The sequence below is a fragment of the Peromyscus maniculatus genome, chromosome X, assembly GCF_049852395.1.
Source record: "Peromyscus maniculatus bairdii isolate BWxNUB_F1_BW_parent chromosome X, HU_Pman_BW_mat_3.1, whole genome shotgun sequence".
In the NCBI taxonomy this organism is placed as follows: Eukaryota; Metazoa; Chordata; class Mammalia; order Rodentia; family Cricetidae; genus Peromyscus; species Peromyscus maniculatus.
In genome coordinates, this window is record NC_134875.1 from 52,485,203 (window position 1) to 52,505,020 (window position 19,818).

At 42.1% G+C, this 19,818-nt stretch overlaps 1 protein-coding gene across 1 annotated transcript; it reads left to right on the forward strand.

Annotated features, from left to right (window-relative positions):
- The first annotated feature begins 234 nt into the window (after positions 1–234).
- On the forward strand, positions 235–2,284 carry LOC143270717 (uncharacterized). The gene is made up of 2 exons (XM_076561702.1): positions 235–1,494; positions 2,109–2,284. Exons 1-2 carry the CDS (start codon positions 505–507, stop codon positions 2,133–2,135), a joined length of 1,017 nt encoding a protein of 338 aa, XP_076417817.1. The 5' UTR covers positions 235–504; the 3' UTR covers positions 2,136–2,284.
- The last annotated feature ends 17,534 nt before the right edge of the window (positions 2,285–19,818 follow it).

Genomic DNA, 19,818 nt, shown 5'->3' on the forward strand with positions numbered 1-19,818 from the left:
TTTTACTGACAATGTGATATTTAGAAGACAGGGTTCCTATGGCCTTAAAAGGTATCCCAAGACAGTAAGGCCTCAGGGAAAAAGGTGTGATTCTGAGCAGTCCCCAGAATTTAAGGACCTCTATGGCTCATTGGACACAATACACATCAATCACTATGTCTCAGCCAATGAGCTTACAGCTCTGGTGATGTGTGAGAAGGGCCATTATTACTCCTCAATGCTCCGCCCCCTTATACCTGGTTCTCAGCCTTCTTGGGGCTGGCCTCAGCAGAAGGCTCCTCCCTGGTGCTGTCTAGCCCTTCTTTTATAGGTACTCTACAAGTACCAACTCCATCTGCTGACTAGTGGAAAACTTTCCTACTGCTCTCACTACCTCCAAGGAGGTCCTTGAGGCCAACAGCCTCTCTCTACTTCGTGGTAGTCACCTTAACAACGCCTCATCCCCACCAACACCTTCAAAGCTCGAAGCTTCAGTAAGATCTTCATTGGCAGGAAATTCATACCATGTCTGCTGTCGCAGAGCAGGACCTTGGATTTCCTGACCCAGAGCAAGAAGGTGGTAGGGTGGATCACGACGCTGGACAAAGTGTCTTGAATGTGCTGACAATCCGTGAGGCTGGTGATGACATCGATGGAACCACAGGATGTCTGGGTTCACAGGCAGTCTCGAGAGCCATTCTGGGGGAAGAGCCGGGGCAGGAGGAGATATGGCCCGATACTGAGGAGATGTGCACTCCTGTGGAAGAGGTCTGGCCTGATATCAAGGACATCTGGCCTGATGTCGAGGACATCTGGCATAAAGTCAAGGACATCTGGCCTGATGACCAGGAAACCTGGCCTGATGTCGAGGACTTCTGGCCTCATGCCGAGGAAGTCTGGCCTTGTATCAAGGATATCTGGCCTGTTGTAGAGGACCTCTGGCCTGAAATCCAGGACATCTGGCCTGATGTCGAGGAACCCAGGCATTCTATCGAGGACATCTGGCCTGCTATGGAGGACATCTGGCCTGATGTCGAGGAACCCTGGCATTCCATCAAGGACATCTGGCCTGCTATGGAGGACATCTGGCCTGATGTCGAGGAACCCTGGCATTCTATCAAGGACATCTGGCCTGCTATGGAGGACATCTGGCCTGATGTGGAAGAACCCTGGCATTCTATCGAGGACATCTGGCCTGCTATCGAGGACATCTGGCCTGATATCGAGGAAATCTGGCCGGTTCTCGAGGAAGCCTGGCCTGATATTGAAGAGGACTTGTATGTCTGGAATAGCGACCAGGAGAACAAAGTAGTTCAGGAGGAAGCTGAAGAAGACCAGGGCCGCAATAGTGAAGAAAAGGAGGACGAAAAGGAGGAGGAGGAGGAGGAGGAGGAGGAGGAGGAGGAGGAGGAAGATGACGACAATGACGACGACAATAAAGATGACGACTATGAATATGACAAGAAAGGAGAAGATGACGTTGAGGATCAGGGGATGAAGATCATCCTGCATGCTGTGAGTTTACCTATGGGGCTTTAGTTCCCGCTAGAGAAATTTCATTTTTTCTAATACCCTAAATGCCCCTAAATTTTGTATGCATGCTATTTATGACCACATTCTGCTTCACCCAAGCTATGACAAGTTCAGTTATTGGAGCCCACCTATTCAGGAGAGGGAAAGACCCTCCAAGAGGGCCAGACCCTGCCAAAGGAAACATAGAATTGGGAGAGTGAGTGCCTAATAGAAGGAGCTACCTCTAGGCAGTCTGTCTTTTATAATACCTGGAAAGGGATTCCAAGATATATTACACAGCTCAGAGGACCCTGAGCAGGACATGTTCTAGTACAGTGAGTCCTTGACTAACACTTCTGTAGTCTATCAGCTGCTGATCTTTGCAACAAAGGGACCAAGGCCACCAAGCATTAGCAAAGTTTCTTATTCTTCAATGTCTGTTGGCATTGGAAGCTCACTTGCAGGCCATGCGGGAGGGTTTGAGTTTCAAGAAGAAAATATGTTCATTTTTTGTTGAAAATACAGACAGATGTAAGGTACACTATTTTCCTAAGATTGAAAAAAGTGGTTCATATCAATGTTTTACAATTGTCAATTATCTCTTATTCTTCCTACAGAACAAGGGCAAAGGAAGCCATGGATAAACATCAATGAATCGGTTCTTTGTAGATTGGAGACTCATGGAAAGTATCAGTGATCCTCATCTAATATTCTTCATCCAAATATATGCAAATAAAACTTCTCAAACTGTTTAAATATTCTTTAAATTAAAAATAAATTTGAAATGAATATATGGGAGAGTCTTTTATCAATACTACAAACTCAAGTTGATTAATGTCCATTTCTTTTTGAAGTAGCCTACCAGTCGTTGAAGCAGATTACTTTTAACTATTTTCAGTCTCCCAGTTACACTCTCAAGAAATTCCATTAGTCAGTTTAACCGACTTATGAGAAAGAAAACAGACATGGAGGTCTTGAATAGTCTGACCTTTATTCACAGAAACTGAAAGTGACCCAGTTTGTCGGCAAGCAAGTTGGGGTACTTGAACACATAGGACAACAACAGTCGCAGCAGCACATGGGAATTGGTGAGCAATGTCAAATCCTTAGCTCCATTCAAGATGTCTTTGATAGTAAATTCTCAAACTGATCTGGCACACGTTCTGAAGACCTTTAGTTTATCCTTCATTTCAACAGAGTATGAGAAGTGCTAATGTAGAATACTGCTTCACTGTGATTGGACAAAGGTTATATCACTGAATTGAGGCCCATTAAAATAAATTGAATAAAACAATAAATACCTGATGCTGGATACATCTAGGGATGGTACATGGAAATACTACAATTCGGGAAAGGTCTAAGACACAGAGAAAGACCTAAAAAGGCAAATATTGGATAGTGTAGTGGAGAAAAATATATAAAGGAAAAAGCTAATTTCTGGATGCATTATAATGTGCATATAAAGTTTAAAAATGTAAACCAATAACTACAAGTATATATATATACATACACAGGAAAGTGAATATTGGTGATGCATGCAGAGAAAGTTCTATGGGAATGGAAATACCTATTTAGGATTAATAGATATATTTTTAAGAAAAGGGAAGTATTTAATTGGATAGAAGTACATGGTTGACTTCAAGAGCATCATAGTATATCACTTAGGTTAGCTCAAGGGTATGTACATGAAGTTCTCACTACACCTTTGTGTAGATTAACAGTGTTTCTTGAAGAAAAATGAAAAATAGGAAGGGTAAATTTAAATAACACGTTCAACAACTGGAATCTGTTTAAGGAAAAAATTGTAGTTGGAGGTAACTAGATTAGGGGTCAGAGGAGAAAGGACACCATTTTGAGGGTAGAAAGCGATGTTCGATGGCTATTTCCAGCTTCATAGGTACTCATTTGCCTTAATACCTCCTGTTGTATTCTACGGGAACTCATGTCATCTTACAACATCTTACCAGTAGCACTATTCACATGTGTACCTATATCCTACTCTAGGTCAACTTTCTAAAATATTAGGACCTTTTAAAAGTTGGACTTATGCATCTTTCTTAAAGCATACACCATTGTATTTTTCCACTTGGTAGATACTTGGTAAACATGTCTTCCAAAACATAGCTTACTTAATGCACACAGAATTCCATTTTGTGTCACTGAAATTGACATTTAAAAACACATTATCAGTGATGAGATAAGAAGGACTAAGACAGAAAAAGTCATCCTGAGTGAGGTAACCCAGGCTCAGAAACACAAACATGGTATGTACTCACTCATAGGAGGATACTAGATGTGGAACAAGGATGACTGGACTGCTACTCACATCACCAGGGAGGCAACCTGGAAAAAAAAAAAGGACCCCAAGAAAGTCACGAAGAACAACTAATGATGGAGAAATGGATGAGATCTATGTCAACAGCCTGGACATGAGTGGGGGCAATGAAGGGCAAAGGTCGAGGGAAAGAGAGCTTGGGGGAGCAGGAGATTCCAGCTAGATCAAGAACAGAGAGGGAGAACAAGGAATAGGAGACCATGGTAAATGAAGACCACATGAGAATAGGAAGAAGCAAAGTGCTAGAGAGGTCCCCAGAAATCCATAAAGATACCCCCACAATAGACTGCTGGCAATGGTTGAGAGACAGCCCAAACTGACCTACTCTGGTGATGGGATGGCCAAACACCCTAATTGTCGTGCTAGAAACCCCATCCAATGACTGAGGGATCTGGATGCAGAGATCCATGGCTAGGCCCCAGGTGGAGCTCCGGGAGTCCAATTAGCAAGAAAGAGGAGGGTTTATATGAGCCAGAATTGTTGAGACCAAGGTTGGATAAAGCACAGGGACAAATAGCCAAATGAATGGAAACACAATGGCTGAGGGGCCCCCAACTGGATCAGGCCTGCTGAATGGGTGCGACAGGCGATTGGTTTGATCTGTTTGGGAGGCATCCAGGCTGTGGGACTGGGTCCTGTGCTCAGTGCATGAGTTGGCTGTTGGAAAACTGGGGATTATGCAGGGATGATTGGCTCAGCCTGGGAGGAAGGCACTGGGCCTACCTGGACTGTGTCTATGAGTTTGACCTCAGCCATTGGGGGAGGTTTTGCCCTGGAGGAGGTGTGAATGGGGGATAGGCTGGGGGAAGGGGAGGGGGGCAGGAAGCGAGAGAAAAAGGGGCTCTGTGGCTATTATGTAGAACTGAATAGTATTGTAAAATAAAAAAAATAAAATATCAAAAAAAGATACTAAAAAAATTAAAGAAAGCTCAAACTGAAGCAAGAATAACTAAAGTATAATTGAACAAAATACAGTATAAACCTGGGCATAGCTCAGTCTGAAAAGGATTTGCTTGCAAATGCTGAGACTCTAAATTTGATCCTGAGAACTCGCATAAAAATACAGGATATTTGGCTTGTGCTTGTAATCTAGAGTTCACCGGTCAGCCAGTCTACCCTATTCACTGGATTGTAGGCAAGTAAGAGACCCTGTCTCAGAAAACTTGCTTGATATCTGGGATATATATGCATGATCAGACATAGGGACTGGCAGACACAAACACACAAGCACAGACATTCACACAATCAACCACAAACACAAACACATACACTTGCAAATAAAATTTAAAAATCAGGACTCTAAAAACAAAACAAAAATCAATATGACCAAATAACTATTACTGAAACAAATCATCTATAAATCAATAAGATGTAGAATAAATACACCAATGAAAGAGATTAGGCGAAGGACAGTGAAAGAGAGAGAGAGAGAAAGAAGAGGGAGAGAGAGAGAAAGAGAGAACACAGATTATTAGAGTTTTTAAAAGAGAAATATTATACTGTTTTGACAAATCTGAAAGATCTGTCATCAACTTTAGAAGGCAGTTTAGTATGTGGTGATACCAACCTATATTAGTTCACTTAATTTTGGTTGATGGTTATAGTTCAATACGTATCACAATGATAATGATTGGCTGGTAGAACTTAGGATGGCAATAGAGGTCTATGTAAGCAGCAATGAGAGACATTGTGCTCTAGTCACAATAGCCAGTTTCACATGTAGACATGTTTTCCTTTTATATAGATAAAGAGAGAAGAAATGGTTACTAGTGTAGTTTAAATAGACTATGTAAATAAGGTAGAGACTAAATAGGTAGGGTTTAGAACATTACTGGAATTCTGTAGAACAGCATCGGTTGTAGCCTATAGTAAGCAATTTGAATCATTAGGCATAAGCCTCTTACAATTTACCACTTTGGTTCTTGGCCATACTAAGGTGAACCTGGTTTCCTCCATTACATATCTTCAACACGATTTACTCTGTCACCACAGGCCCAAATCAACAGGGCTAAAACCATGGACTGAATCCACAGGTGAAAATCAACCCTCAATCTTTATTAAATATTTATCTGGAGCATTTTATCACAGGAATACAAAGCTGTCAGTCACACTCCCATACCCCTTGTGAGAGAGACCTGTGGACCACAGGAAGTTTGCAAAATGATGAGAAATCAATGCTTTTGGTTTCTGGGCTCCAGTACCCCAGCATGGTTAATCACCCTATGGTATACTTCAGTGTTGGGGCAAAAGCAAATGTTTGACATGTTCCTGAATTTGTCAATCTTACCTGCTCTCTAAGGGAATTCATATGCATCTCCTGATGCCTGAATAGCCTTGGAGTAGGTCACGCTGCTGGTATGTTCTAGATCTACATAGAAACAGTGCCTATGGAGATTACCAAACCAGTGTAGAACTGACCCAAACAAATGTCATAAATAAGTTCAAGTTAAAGTACCCGGCATTGTGTTATATACTTGCATATGTTGTGGAGTTGGACACAGACGGGCTTTACATTGTCAATTGGAATGGCGTCTGCTATAAACATCATTTATTTTCACTGTTGATAACATCGTAGCTTGAAGCCTTTCTTGAACCACTAAGAAAACTGTCTTCTTCTGGATGATACAGTGACTTTTGTGTCTACACAACAGTGTGGTTACTATTCCCTAGGTCCACTGTTTTTCACCCTAGAGACAATGTGCATGAACACTAATTTACTTTCTTCACTATGGATATTATGGCATAAGCAGTAGAACAGTGGTTCTCAACCTGTGGGTTGTGACCATCAGAAAACACCTATTTCTGATGGGCTTAGGATCTGATACATGGTTAAGTAGCAACTTATACTTATGAAGTAGGAACAGAAATAATTTGATGGTTGAAGGGGGGAGGTCGCCAATGCATGAGGCACTGTATTAAAGGATCATAGCATTAGGATGGTTCAGATGCACTACACGAGGAGGTCAGTGACTCTATATTAATTCCTTTTCCAGTTTTAATGGACAGTAGTCTGGTCTTAGAGGACATCCAAGTTGAATAAGGTATGTTTGTGGTTGTTAGTGACTCGATCACATTTGACTTGATTCCGTTCATCAAATGGAACAAGATAACTAAAACAGCAGTTTATGTTTAACACTGTATAGCTGTGGCTCTGTACTCCTCTCCCAAACCTGAAACCGATATTTGGTGCTGTACCTTCAAAATCCAGTGTGTAGCAAAATCCTATGTGGGGGTGGGGGTGGAGAGGAGTGGACCAAACTGGCTATGCTCACACAGTGTTGCCATCTATGACATTTTAGAATCTTTCTCATTCCTATGGGGAAGACTTTTAAGGCACAAACTTTGAATTGGAAGTTCCAGCTACCACCTGGCTTTTTTGGTGCCTTCGTGGAAGTGGAACAGTAGGCAAAGGAAAGGGTTACTCTACTGAAGGGACAAAAGGACCTTATGGAAATGCACAATTAGAGTTCCTGCCACACAATCAGAAAGGAGAAGAAACCAAGAGATTTTAGAGAGTTTTTAGCCCTTAGTTTCTAGTGATAATGATAATTAGGAAGTTATGACACCACACATTAACAAGGGGAAAAGAAGGAGAAATTCATACAATGAGGATATTGAGTAAATATCATGAAATTCATGGGACCGTTTATGAACCCTCATGCATAGTCGTTGCAATGAACATGACGTAGAGTGATTGGCACCAGGACCCCTAGCAGTTCACTGTTTTGCCTAATACAGTAGTTATCTCTTTTGTCATTCTGTTTCCTGGTCCATGTTGCTCAAACCCTACAGAAATAAAAAATTAGGTCATACAGCAGAGTAAGGAGTATGACCACTTCGGGCTGTGGTTCTCAACCTGTGGGTCATGACCACTTTGGTTGAATGACCCTTTCACAGGGGTCAGCTAAGATCATCAGAAAACACAGATATTCATACTGAGATTCATAACAGCAGCACAATTAAAGTTATGGAGCGGCAACAAAACTATTTTTGTGATTGGGGGATACCCACAATTTGAGAAACTATATTAAAGGCCCACAGAATTAAGAAGGTTGAGAACCACTGATTTGAGGTCAATGGGATAGTGGCAGAAGATAATTCTAGGAAAGGAAAACTAAAAGAGAATAATGAAATAGAAATTCTTCGTTTTGTTAGGTAATCCTAAGAAGACTGTCCTTTGCATTTAACATGCTTGTCCTCTTTTTTTTTATGCACTTATGGGAGGATCGATTTGATTTTGGCAGTGAGAAAAAACACTTTCCAGGTCCTGTTTAATTGTTTTTCACTTTCAACTCCTTTGTTCTGACTGTAACCATTTCAACATTTTACTATCTGGCTTTTTCTATCTCTTCTATTTTACCACTGCTGAAACCTGAGCTATACAACCATTGGGTGTTAAAGTTTTTTAGATCTTCATTCTATGTGCAATGGTGTTATTTCTTGCGTGTATGTTTGTACATCATGTGTGTTCAATGTCCAAGGATACCTGAAGGCACCAGATGCCCTAGAACTGGAGTTACAAATGTTGCTAACCACCATGTCGGCGTTGGGAATTCAAACTCGATCCTCTGGCAGAGCAATAAGTGCTCTCCTGAGCCATCCAACTCTCCTGCCCCTCTATACCTGTTTTATAACTCTGTCTATATTGGCATAACCCATGTCAAATAGAAGTCAGTGCAGACGAGCTCATTCACATTGATACACTATCATTTTACTGACAATGTGATATTTAGAAGACAGGGTTCCTATGGCCTTAAAAGGTATCCCAAGACAGTAAGGCCTCAGGGAAAAAGGTGTGATTCTGAGCAGTCCCCAGAATTTAAGGACCTCTATGGCTCATTGGACACAATACACATCAATCACTATGTCTCAGCCAAAGAGCTTACAGCTCTGGTGACGTGTGAGAAGGGCCATTATTACTCCTCAATGCTCCGCCCCCTTATACCTGGTTCTCAGCCTTCTTGGGGCTGGCCTCAGCAGAAGGCTCCTCCCTGGTGCTGTCTAGCCCTTCTTTTATAGGTACTCTACAAGTACCAACTCCATCTGCTGACTAGTGGAAAACGTTCCTACTGCTCTCACTGCCTCCAAGGAGGTCCTTGAGGCCAACAGCCTCTCTCTACTTCGTGGTAGTCACCTAAACAACGCCTCATCCCCACCAACACCTTCAAAGCTCGAAGCTTCAGTAAGATCTTCATTGGCAGGAAATTGGCAGGAAATTCATACCATGTCTGCTGTCGCAGAGCGGGACCTTGGATTTCCTGACCCAGAGCAAGAAGGTGGTAGGATGGATCACGACGCTGGACAAAGTGTCTTGAATGTGCTGACAATCCGTGAGGCTGGTGATGACATCAATGGAACCACAGGATGTCTGGGTTCACAGGCAGTCTCGAGAGCCATTCTGGGGGAAGAGCCGGGGCAAGAGGAGATATGGCCCGATACTGAGGAGATCTGCACTCCTGTGGAAGAGGTCTGGCCTGATATCAAGGACATCTGGCCTGATGTCGAGGACATCTGGCATAAAGTAAAGGACATCTGGCCTGATGACCAGGGAACCTGGCCTGATGTCGAGGACTTCTGGCCTCATGCCTAGGAAGTCTGGCCTTGTATCAAGGATATCTGGCCTGTTGTAGAGGACCTCTGGCCTGATATCGAGGACATCTGGCCTGATGTCCAGGAACCCAGGCATTCTATCGAGGACATCTGGCCTGCTATGGAGGACATCTGGCCTGATGTGGAAGAACCCTGGCATTCCATCGAGGACATCTGGCCTGCTATCGAGGACATCTGGCCTCATATCGAGGAACTCTGGCCGGTTCTCGAGGAAGCCTCGCCTGATATTGAAGAGGACTTTTATGTCTGGAATAGCGACCAGGAGAACAAAGTAGTTCGGGAGGAAGCTGAAGAAGACGAGAGCTGCAATAATTAAGAAAAGGAGGACGAAAAGGAGGAGGAGGAGGAGGAGGAGGAGGAGGAGGAGGAGGAGGAGGAGGAGGAGGAGGAGGAGGAGGAGAACGAAGATGACGACGACGACGACAATAAAATTGACGACTATGAATATGAGAAGAAAGGAGAAGATGACGTTGAGGATCAGGGGATGAAGATCATCCTGCATGCTGTGAGTTTACCTATGGGGCTTTAGTTCCCGCTAGAGAAATTTCATTTTTTCTAATACCCTAAATGCCCCTAAATTTTGTATGCATGCTATTTATGACCACATTCTGCTTCACCCAAGCTATGACAAGTTCAGTTATTGGAGCCCACCTATTCAGGAGAGGGAAAGACCCTCCAAGAGGGCCAGACCCTGCCAAAGGAAACATAGAATTGGGAGAGTGAGTGCCTAATAGAAGGAGCTACCTCTAGGCAGTCTGTCTTTTATACTACCTGGAAAGGGATTCCAAGATATATTACACAGCTCAGAGGACCCTGAGCAGGACATGTTCTAGTACAGTGAGTCCTTGACTAACACTTCTGTAGTCTATCAGCTGCTGATCTTTGCAACAAAGGGACCAAGGCCACCAAGCATTAGCAAAGTTTCTTATTCTTCAATGTCTGTTGGCATTGGAAGCTCACTTGCAGGCCATGCGGGAGGGTTTGAGTTTCAAGAAGAAAATATGTTCATTTTTTGTTGAAAATACAGACAGATGTAAGGTACACTATTTTCCTAAGATTGAAAAGAGTGGTTCATATCAATGTTTTACAATTGTCAATTATCTCTTATTCTTCCTACAGAACAAGGGCAAAGGAAGCCATGGATAAACATCAATGAATCGGTTCTTTGTAGATTGGAGACTCATGGAAAGTATCAGTGATCCTCATCTAATATTCTTCATCCAAATATATGCAAATAAAACTTCTCAAACTGTTTAAATATTCTTTAAATTAAAAATAAATTTGAAATGAATATATGGGAGAGTCTTTTATCAATACTACAAACTCAAGTTGATTAATGTCCATTTCTTTTTGAAGTAGCCTACCAGTCGTTGAAGCAGATTACTTTTAACTATTTTCAGTCTCCCAGTTACACTCTCAAGAAATTCCACTAGTCAGTTTAACCGACTTATGAGAAAGAAAACAGACATGGAGGTCTTGAATAGTCTGACCTTTATTCACAGAAACTGAAAGTGACCCAGTTTGTCGGCAAGCAAGTTGGGGTACTTGAACACATAGGACAACAACAGTCGCAGCAGCACATGGGAATTGGTGAGCAATGTCAACTCCTTAGCTCCATTCAAGATGTCTTTGATAGTAAATTCTCAAATTGATCTGGCACACATTCTGAAGACCTTTAGTTTATCCTTCATTTCAACAGAGTATGAGAAGTGCTAATGTAGAATACTGCTTCACTGTGATTGGGCAAAGGTTATATCACTGAATTGAGGCCCATTAAAATAAATTGAATAAAACAATAAATACCTGATGCTGGATACATCTAGGGATGGTACATGGAAATACTACAATTCGGGAAAGGTCTAAGACACAGAGAAAGACCTAAAAAGGCAAATATTGGATAGTGTAGTGGAGAAAAATATATAAAGGAAAAAGCTAATTTCTGGATACATTATAATGTGCATATAAAGTTTAAAAATGTAAACCAATAACTACAAGTATATATATATATACATACACAGGAAAGTGAATATTGGTGATGCATGCAGAGAAAGTTCTATGGGAATGGAAATACCTATTTAGGATTAATAGATATATTTTTAAGAAAAGGGAAGTATTTAATTGGATAGAAGTACATGGTTGACTTCAAGAGCATCATAGTATATCACTTAGGTTAGCTCAAGGGTATGTACATGAAGTTCTCACTACACCTTTGTGTAGATTAACAGTGTTTCTTGAAGAAAAATGAAAAATAGGAAGGGTAAATTTAAATAACACGTTCAACAACTGGAATCTGTTTAAGGAAAAAATTGTAGTTGGAGGTAACTAGATTAGGGGTCAGAGGAGAAAGGACACCATTTTGAGGGTAGAAAGCGATGTTCGATGGCTATTTCCAGCTTCATAGGTACTCATTTGCCTTAATACCTCCTGTTGTATTCTACGGGAACTCATGTCATCTTACAACATCTTACCAGTAGCACTATTCACATGTGTACCTATATCCTACTCTAGGTCAACTTTCTAAAATATTAGGACCTTTTAAAAGTTGGACTTATGCATCTTTCTTAAAGCATACACCATTGTATTTTTCCACTTGGTAGATACTTGGTAAACATGTCTTCCAAAACATAGCTTACTTAATGCACACAGAATTCCATTTTGTGTCACTGAAATTGACATTTAAAAACACATTATCAGTGATGAGATAAGAAGGACTAAGACAGAAAAAGTCATCCTGAGTGAGGTAACCCAGGCTCAGAAACACAAACATGGTATGTACTCACTCATAGGAGGATACTAGATGTGGAACAAGGATGACTGGACTGCTACTCACATCACCAGGGAGGCAACCTGGAAAAAAAAAAGGACCCCAAGAAAGTCACGAAGAACAACTAATGATGGAGAAATGGATGAGATCTATGTCAACAGCCTGGACATGAGTGGGGGCAATGAAGGGCAAAGGTCGGGGGAAAGAGAGCTTGGGGGAGCAGGAGATTCCAGCTAGATCAAGAACAGAGAGGGAGAACAAGGAATAGGAGACCATGGTAAATGAAGACCACATGAGAATAGGAAGAAGCAATGTGCTAGAGAGGTCCCCAGAAATCCATAAAGATACCCCCACAATAGACTGCTGGCAATGGTTGAGAGACAGCCCAAACTGACCTACTCTGGTGATGGGATGGCCAAACACCCTAATTGTCGTGCTAGAAACCCCATCCAATGACTGAGGGATCTGGATGCAGAGATCCATGGCTAGGCCCCAGGTGGAGCTCCGGGAGTCCAATTAGCAAGAAAAGGAGGGTTTATATGAGCCAGAATTGTTGAGACCAAGGTTGGATAAAGCACAGGGACAAATAGCCAAACGAATGGAAACACAATGGCTGAGGGGCCCCCAACTGGATCAGGCCCGCTGAATGGGTGAGACAGGCGATTGGTTTGATCTGTTTGGGAGGCATCCAGGCTGTGGGACTGGGTCCTGTGCTCAGTGCATGAGTTGGCTGTTGGAAAACTGGGGATTATGCAGGGATGATTGGCTCAGCCTGGGAGGAAGGCACTGGGCCTACCTGGACTGTGTCTATGAGTTCGACCTCAGCCATTGGGGGAGGTTTTGCCCTGGAGGAGGTGACAATGGGGGGTAGGCTGGGGGAAGGGGAGGGGGCAGGAAGGGAGGGAAAAAGGGGATCTGTTGCTATTATGTAGAACTGAATAGTATTGTAAAATAAAAAAAAATAAAATATCAAAAAAAGATACTAAAAAAATTAAAGAAAGCTCAAACTGAAGCAAGAATAACTAAAGTATAATTGAACAAAATACAGTATAAACCTGGGCATAGCTCAGTCTGAAAAGGATTTGCTTGCAAATGCTGAGACTCTAAATTTGATCCTGAGAACTCGCATAAAAATACAGGATATTTGGCTTGTGCTTGTAATCTAGAGTTCACCGGTCAGCCAGTCTACCCTATTCACTGGATTGTAGGCAAGTAAGAGACCCTGTCTCAGAAAACTTGCTTGATATCTGGGATATATATGCATGATCAGACATAGGGACTGGCAGACACAAACACACAAGCATAGACATTCACACAATCAACCACAAACACAAACACATACACTTGCAAATAAAATTTAAAAATCAGGACTCTAAAAACAAAACAAAAATCAATATGACCAAATAACTATTACTGAACCAAATCATCTATAAATCAATAAGATGTAGAATAAATACACCAATGAAAGAGATTAGGCGAAGGACAGTGAAAGAGAGAGAGAGAGAAAGAAGAGGGAGAGAGAGAGAAAGAGAGAACACAGATTATTAGAGTTTTTAAAAGAGAAATATTATACTGTTTTGACAAATCTGAAAGATCTGTCATCAACATTAGAAGGCAGTTTAGTATGTGGTGATACCAACCTATATTAGTTCACTTAATTTTGGTTGATGGTTATGGTTCAATACGTATCACAATGATAATGATTGGCTGGTAGAACTTAGGAAGGCAATAGAGGTCTATGTAAGCAGCAATGAGAGACATTGTGCTCTAGTCACAATGGCCAGTTACACATGTAGACATGTTTTCCTTTTATATAGATAAAGAGAGAAGAAATGGTTACTAGTGTAGTTCAAAGAGACTATGTAAATAAGGTAGAGACTAACTAGGTAGGGTTTAGAACTTTACTGGAATTCTGTAGAACAGCATCGGTTGTAGCCTATAGTAAGCAATTTGAATCATTAGGCATAAGCCTCTTACAATTTACCACTTTGGTTCTTGGCCATACTAAGGTGAACCTGGTTTCCTCCATTACATATCTTCAACAGGATTTACTCTGTCACCACAGGCCCAAATCAACAGGGCTAAAGCCATGGACTGAATCCACAGGTGAAAATCAACCCTCAATCTTTATTAAATATTTATCTGGAGCATTTTATCACAGGAATACAAAGCTGTCAGTCACACTCCCATACCCCTTGTGAGAGAGACCTGTGGACCACAGGAAGTTTGCAAAATGATGAGAAATCAATGCTTTTGGTTTCTGGGCTCCAGTACCCCAGCATGGTTAATCACCCTATGGTATACTTCAGTGTTGGGGCAAAAGCAAATGTTTGACATGTTCCTGAATTTGTCAATCTTACCTGCTCTCTAAGGGAATTCATATGCATCTCCTGATGCCTGAATAGCCTTGGAGTAGGTCACGCTGGTGGTATGTTCTAGATCTACATAGGAACAGTGCCTATGGAGATTACCAAACCAGTGTAGAACTGACCCAAACAAATGTCATAAATAAGTTCAAGTTAAAGTACCCTGGCATTGTGTTATATACTTGCATATGTTGTGGAGTTGGACACAGACGGGCTTTACATTGTCAATTGGAATGGCGTCTGCTATAAACATCATTTATTTTCACTGTTGATAACATCGTAGCTTGAAGCCTTTCTTGAACCACTAAGAAAACTGTCTTCTTCTGGATGATACAGTGACTTTTGTGTCTACACAACAGTGTGGTTACTATTCCCTAGGTCCACTGTTTTTCAGCCTAGAGACAATGTGCATGAACACTAATTTACTTTCTTCACTATGGATATTATGGCATAAGCAGTAGAACAGTGGTTCTCAACCTGTGGGTTGTGACCATCAGAAAACACCTATTTCTGATGGGCTTAGGATCTGATACATGGTTAAGTAGCAACTTATACTTATGAAGTAGGAACAGAAATAATTTGATGGTTGAAGGGGGGAGGTCGCCAATGCATGAGGCACTGTATTAAAGGATCATAGCATTAGGATGGTTCAGATGCACTACACGAGGAGGTCAGTGACTCTATATTAATTCCTTTTCCAGTTTTAATGGACAGTAGTCTGGTCTTAGAGGACATCCAAGTTGAATAAGGTATGTTTGTGGTTGTTAGTGACTCGATCACATTTGACTTGATTCCGTTCATCAAATGGAACAAGATAACTAAAACAGCAGTTTATGTTTAACACTGTATAGCTGTGGCTCTGTACTCCTCTCCCAAACCTGAAACCGATATTTGGGGCTGTACCTTCAAAATCCAGTGTGTAGCAAAATCCTATGTGGGGGTGGGGGTGGAGAGGAGTGGACCAAACTGGCTATGCTCACACAGTGTTGCCATCTATGACATTTTAGAATCTTTCTCATTCCTATGGGGAAGACTTTTAAGGCACAAACTTTGAATTGGAAGTTCCAGCTACCACCTGGCTTTTTTGGTGCCTTCGTGGAAGTGGAACAGTAGGCAAAGGAAAGGGTTACTCTACTGAAGGGACAAAAGGACCTTATGGAAATGCACAATTAGAGTTCCTGCCACACAATCAGAAAGGAGAAGAAACCAAGAGATTTTAGAGAGTTTTTAGCCCTTAGTTTCTAGTGATAATGATAATTAGGAAGTTATGACACCACACATTAACAAGGGGAAAAGAAGGAGAAATTCATACAATGAGGATATTGAGTAAATATCATGAAATTCATGGGACCGTTTATGAACCCTCATGCATAGTCGTTGCAATGAACATGACGTAGAGTGATTGGCACCAGGACACCTAGCAGTTCACTGTTTTGCCTAATACAGTAGTTATCTCTTTTGTCATTCTGTTTCCTGGTCCATGTTGCTCAAACCCTACAGAAATAAAAAATTAGGTCATACAGCAGAGTAAGGAGTATGACCACTTCGGGCTGTGGTTCTCAACCTGTGGGTCATGACCACTTTGGTTGAATGACCCTTTCACAGGGGTCAGCTAAGATCATCAGAAAACACAGATATTCATATTGAGATTCATAACAGCAGCACAATTAAAGTTATGGAGCGGCAACAAAACTATTTTTGTGATTGGGGGATACCCACAATTTGAGAAACTATATTAAAGGCCCACAGAATTAAGAAGGTTGAGAACCACTGATTTGAGGTCAATGGGATAGTGGCAGAAGATAATTCTAGGAAAGGAAAACTAAAAGAGAATAATGAAATAGAAATTCTTCGTTTTGTTAGGTAATCCTAAGAAGACTGTCCTTTGCATTTAACATGCTTGTCCTCCTTTTTTTTATGCATTTATGGGAGGATCGATTTGATTTTGGCAGTGAGAAAAAACACTTTCCAGGTCCTGTTTAATTGTTTTTCACTTTCAACTCCTTTGTTCTGACTGTAACCATTTCAACTTTTTACTATCTGGCTTTTTCTATCTCTTCTATTTTACCACTGCTGAAACCTGAGCTATACAACCATTGGGTGTTAAAGTTTTTTAGATCTTCATTCTATGTGCAATGGTGTTATTTCTTGCGTGTATGTTTGTACATCATGTGTGTTCAATGTCCAAGGATACCTGAAGGCACCAGATGCCCTAGAACTGGAGTTACAAATGTTGCTAACCACCATGTCGGCCTTTGGAATCCAAACTCGATCCTCTGGCAGAGCAATAAGTGCTCTCCTGAGCCATCCAACTCTCCTGCCCCTCTATACCTGTTTTATTTCTCTGTCTATATTGGCATAACCCATGTCAAATAGAAGTCAGTGCAGACGAGCTCATTCACATTGATACACTATCATTTTACTGACAATGTGATATTTAGAAGACAGGGTTCCTATGGCCTTCAAAGGTATCCCAAGACAGTAAGGCCTCAGGGAAAATGGTGTGATTCTGAGCAGTCCCCAGAATTTAAGGACCTCTATGGCTCATTGGACACAATACACATCAATCACTATGTCTCAGCCAATGAGCTTACAGCTCTGGTGACGTGTGAGAAGGGCCATTATTACTCCTCAATGCTCCGCCCCCTTATACCTGGTTCTCAGCCTTCTTGGGGCTGGCCTCAGCAGAAGGCTCCTCCCTGGTGCTGTCTAGCCCTTCTTTTATAGGTACTCTACAAGTACCAACTCCATCTGCTGACTAGTGGAAAACTTTCCTACTGCTCTCACTGCCTCCAAGGAGGTCCTTGAGGCCAACAGCCTCTCTCTACTTCGTGGTAGTCACCTTAACAACGCCTCATCCCCACCAACACCTTCAAAGCTCGAAGCTTCAGTAAGATCTTCATTGGCAGGAAATTGGCAGGAAATTCATACCGTGTCTGCTGTCGCAGAGCGGGACCTTGGATTTCCTGACCCAGAGCAAGAAGGTGGTAGGATGGATCACGACGCTGGACAAAGTGTCTTGAATGTGCTGACATTCCGTGAGGCTGGTGATGACATCGATGGAACCACAGGATGTCTGGGTTCACAGGCAGTCTCGAGAGCCATTCTGGGGGAAGAGCCGGGGCAGGAGGAGATATGGCCCGATACTGAGGAGATCTGCACTCCTGTGGAAGAGGTCTGGCCTGATATCAAGGACATCTGGCCTGATGTCAAGGACATCTGGCATAAAGTCAAGGACATCTGGCCTGATGACCAGGAAACCTGGCCTGATGTCGAGGACTTCTGGCCTCATGCCGAGGAAGTCTGGCCTTGTATCAAGGATATCTGGCCTGTTGTAGAGGACCTCTGGCCTGAAATCGAGGACATCTGGCCTGATGTCGAGGAACCCAGGCATTCTATCGAGGACATCTGGCCTGCTATGGAGGACATCTGGCCTGATGTTGAAGAACCCTGGTATTCTATCGAGGACATCTGGCCTGCTATGGAGGACATCTGGCCTGATGTCGAGGAACCCTGGCATTCCATCAAGGACATCTGGACTGCTATGGAGGACATCTGGCCTGATGTCGATGAACCCTGGCATTCTATCAAGGACATCTGGCCTGCTATGGAGGACATCTGGCCTGATGTGGAAGAACCCTGGCATTATATCGAGGACATCTGGCCTGATATCGAGGAAATCTGGCCGGTTCTCGAGGAAGCCTGGCCTGATATTGAAGAGGACTTGTATGTCTGGAATAGCGACCAGGAGAACAAAGTAGTTCAGGAGGAAGCTGAAGAAGACCAGGACGGCAATAATGAAGAAAAGGAGGACGAAAAGGAGGAGGAGGAGGAGGAAGAGGAGGAGGAGGAGGAGGAGGAGGACGAAGACGACGACGACGACGACGACGACGACGATGACGACGACGAAGACGACAATAAAGATGACGACTATGAATATGAGAAGAAAGGAGAAGATGACGTTGAGGATCAGGGGATGAAGATCATCCTGCATGCTGTGAGTTTACCTATGGGGCTTTAGTTCCCGCTAGAGAAATTTCATTTTTTCTAATACATCATGCCCCTAAATTGTGTATGCATGCTATTAATGACCACATTCTGCTTCACCCAAGCTATGACAAGTTCAGTTATTGGAGCCCACCTATTCAGGAGAGGGAAAGACCCTCCAAGAGGGCCAGACCCTGCCAAAGGAAACATAGAATTGGGAGAGTGAGTGCCTAATAGAAGGAGCTACCTCTAGGCAGTCTGTCTTTTATAATACCTGGAAAGGGATTCCAAGATATATTACACAGCTCAGAGGACCCTGAGCAGGACATGTTCTAGTACAGTGAGTCCTTGACTAACACTTCTGTAGTCTATCAGCTGCTGATCTTTGCAACAAAGGGACCAAGGCCACCAAGCATTAGCAAAGTTTCTTATTCTTCAATGTCTGTTGGCATTGGAAGCTCACTTGCAGGCCATGCGGGAGGGTTTGAGTTTCAAGAAGAAAATATGTTCATTTTTTGTTGAAAATACAGACAGATGTAAGGTACACTATTTTCCTAAGATTGAAAAGAGTGGTTCATATCAATGTTTTACAATTGTCAATTATCTCTTATTCTTCCTACAGAACAAGGGCAAAGGAAGCCATGGATAAACATCAATGAATCGGTTCTTTGTAGATTGGAGAATCATGGAAAGTATCAGTGATCCTCATCTAATATTCTTCATCCAAATATATGCAAATAAAACTTCTCAAACTGTTTAAATATTCTTTAAATTAAAAATAAATTTGAAATGAATATATAGGAGAGTCTTTTATCAATACTACAAACTCAAGTTGATTAATGTCCATTTCTTTTTGAAGTAGCCTACCAGTCATTGAAGCAGATTACTTTTAACTATTTTCAGTCTGCCAGTTACACTCTCAAGAAATTCCATTAGTCAGTTTAACCGACTTATGAGAAAGAAAACAGACATGGAGGTCTTGAATAGTCTGACCTTTATTCACAGAAACTGAAAGTGACCCAGTTTGTCGGCAAGCAAGTTGGGGTACTTGAACACATAGGACAACAACAGTCGCAGCAGCACATGGGAATTGGTGAGCAATGTCAACTCCTTAGCTCCATTCAAGATGTCTTGGATAGTAAATTCTCAAATTGATCTGGCACACGTTCTGAAGACCTTTAGTTTATCCTTCATTTCAACAGAGTATGAGAAGTGCTAATGTAGAATACTGCTTCACTGTGATTGGACAAAGGTTATATCACTGA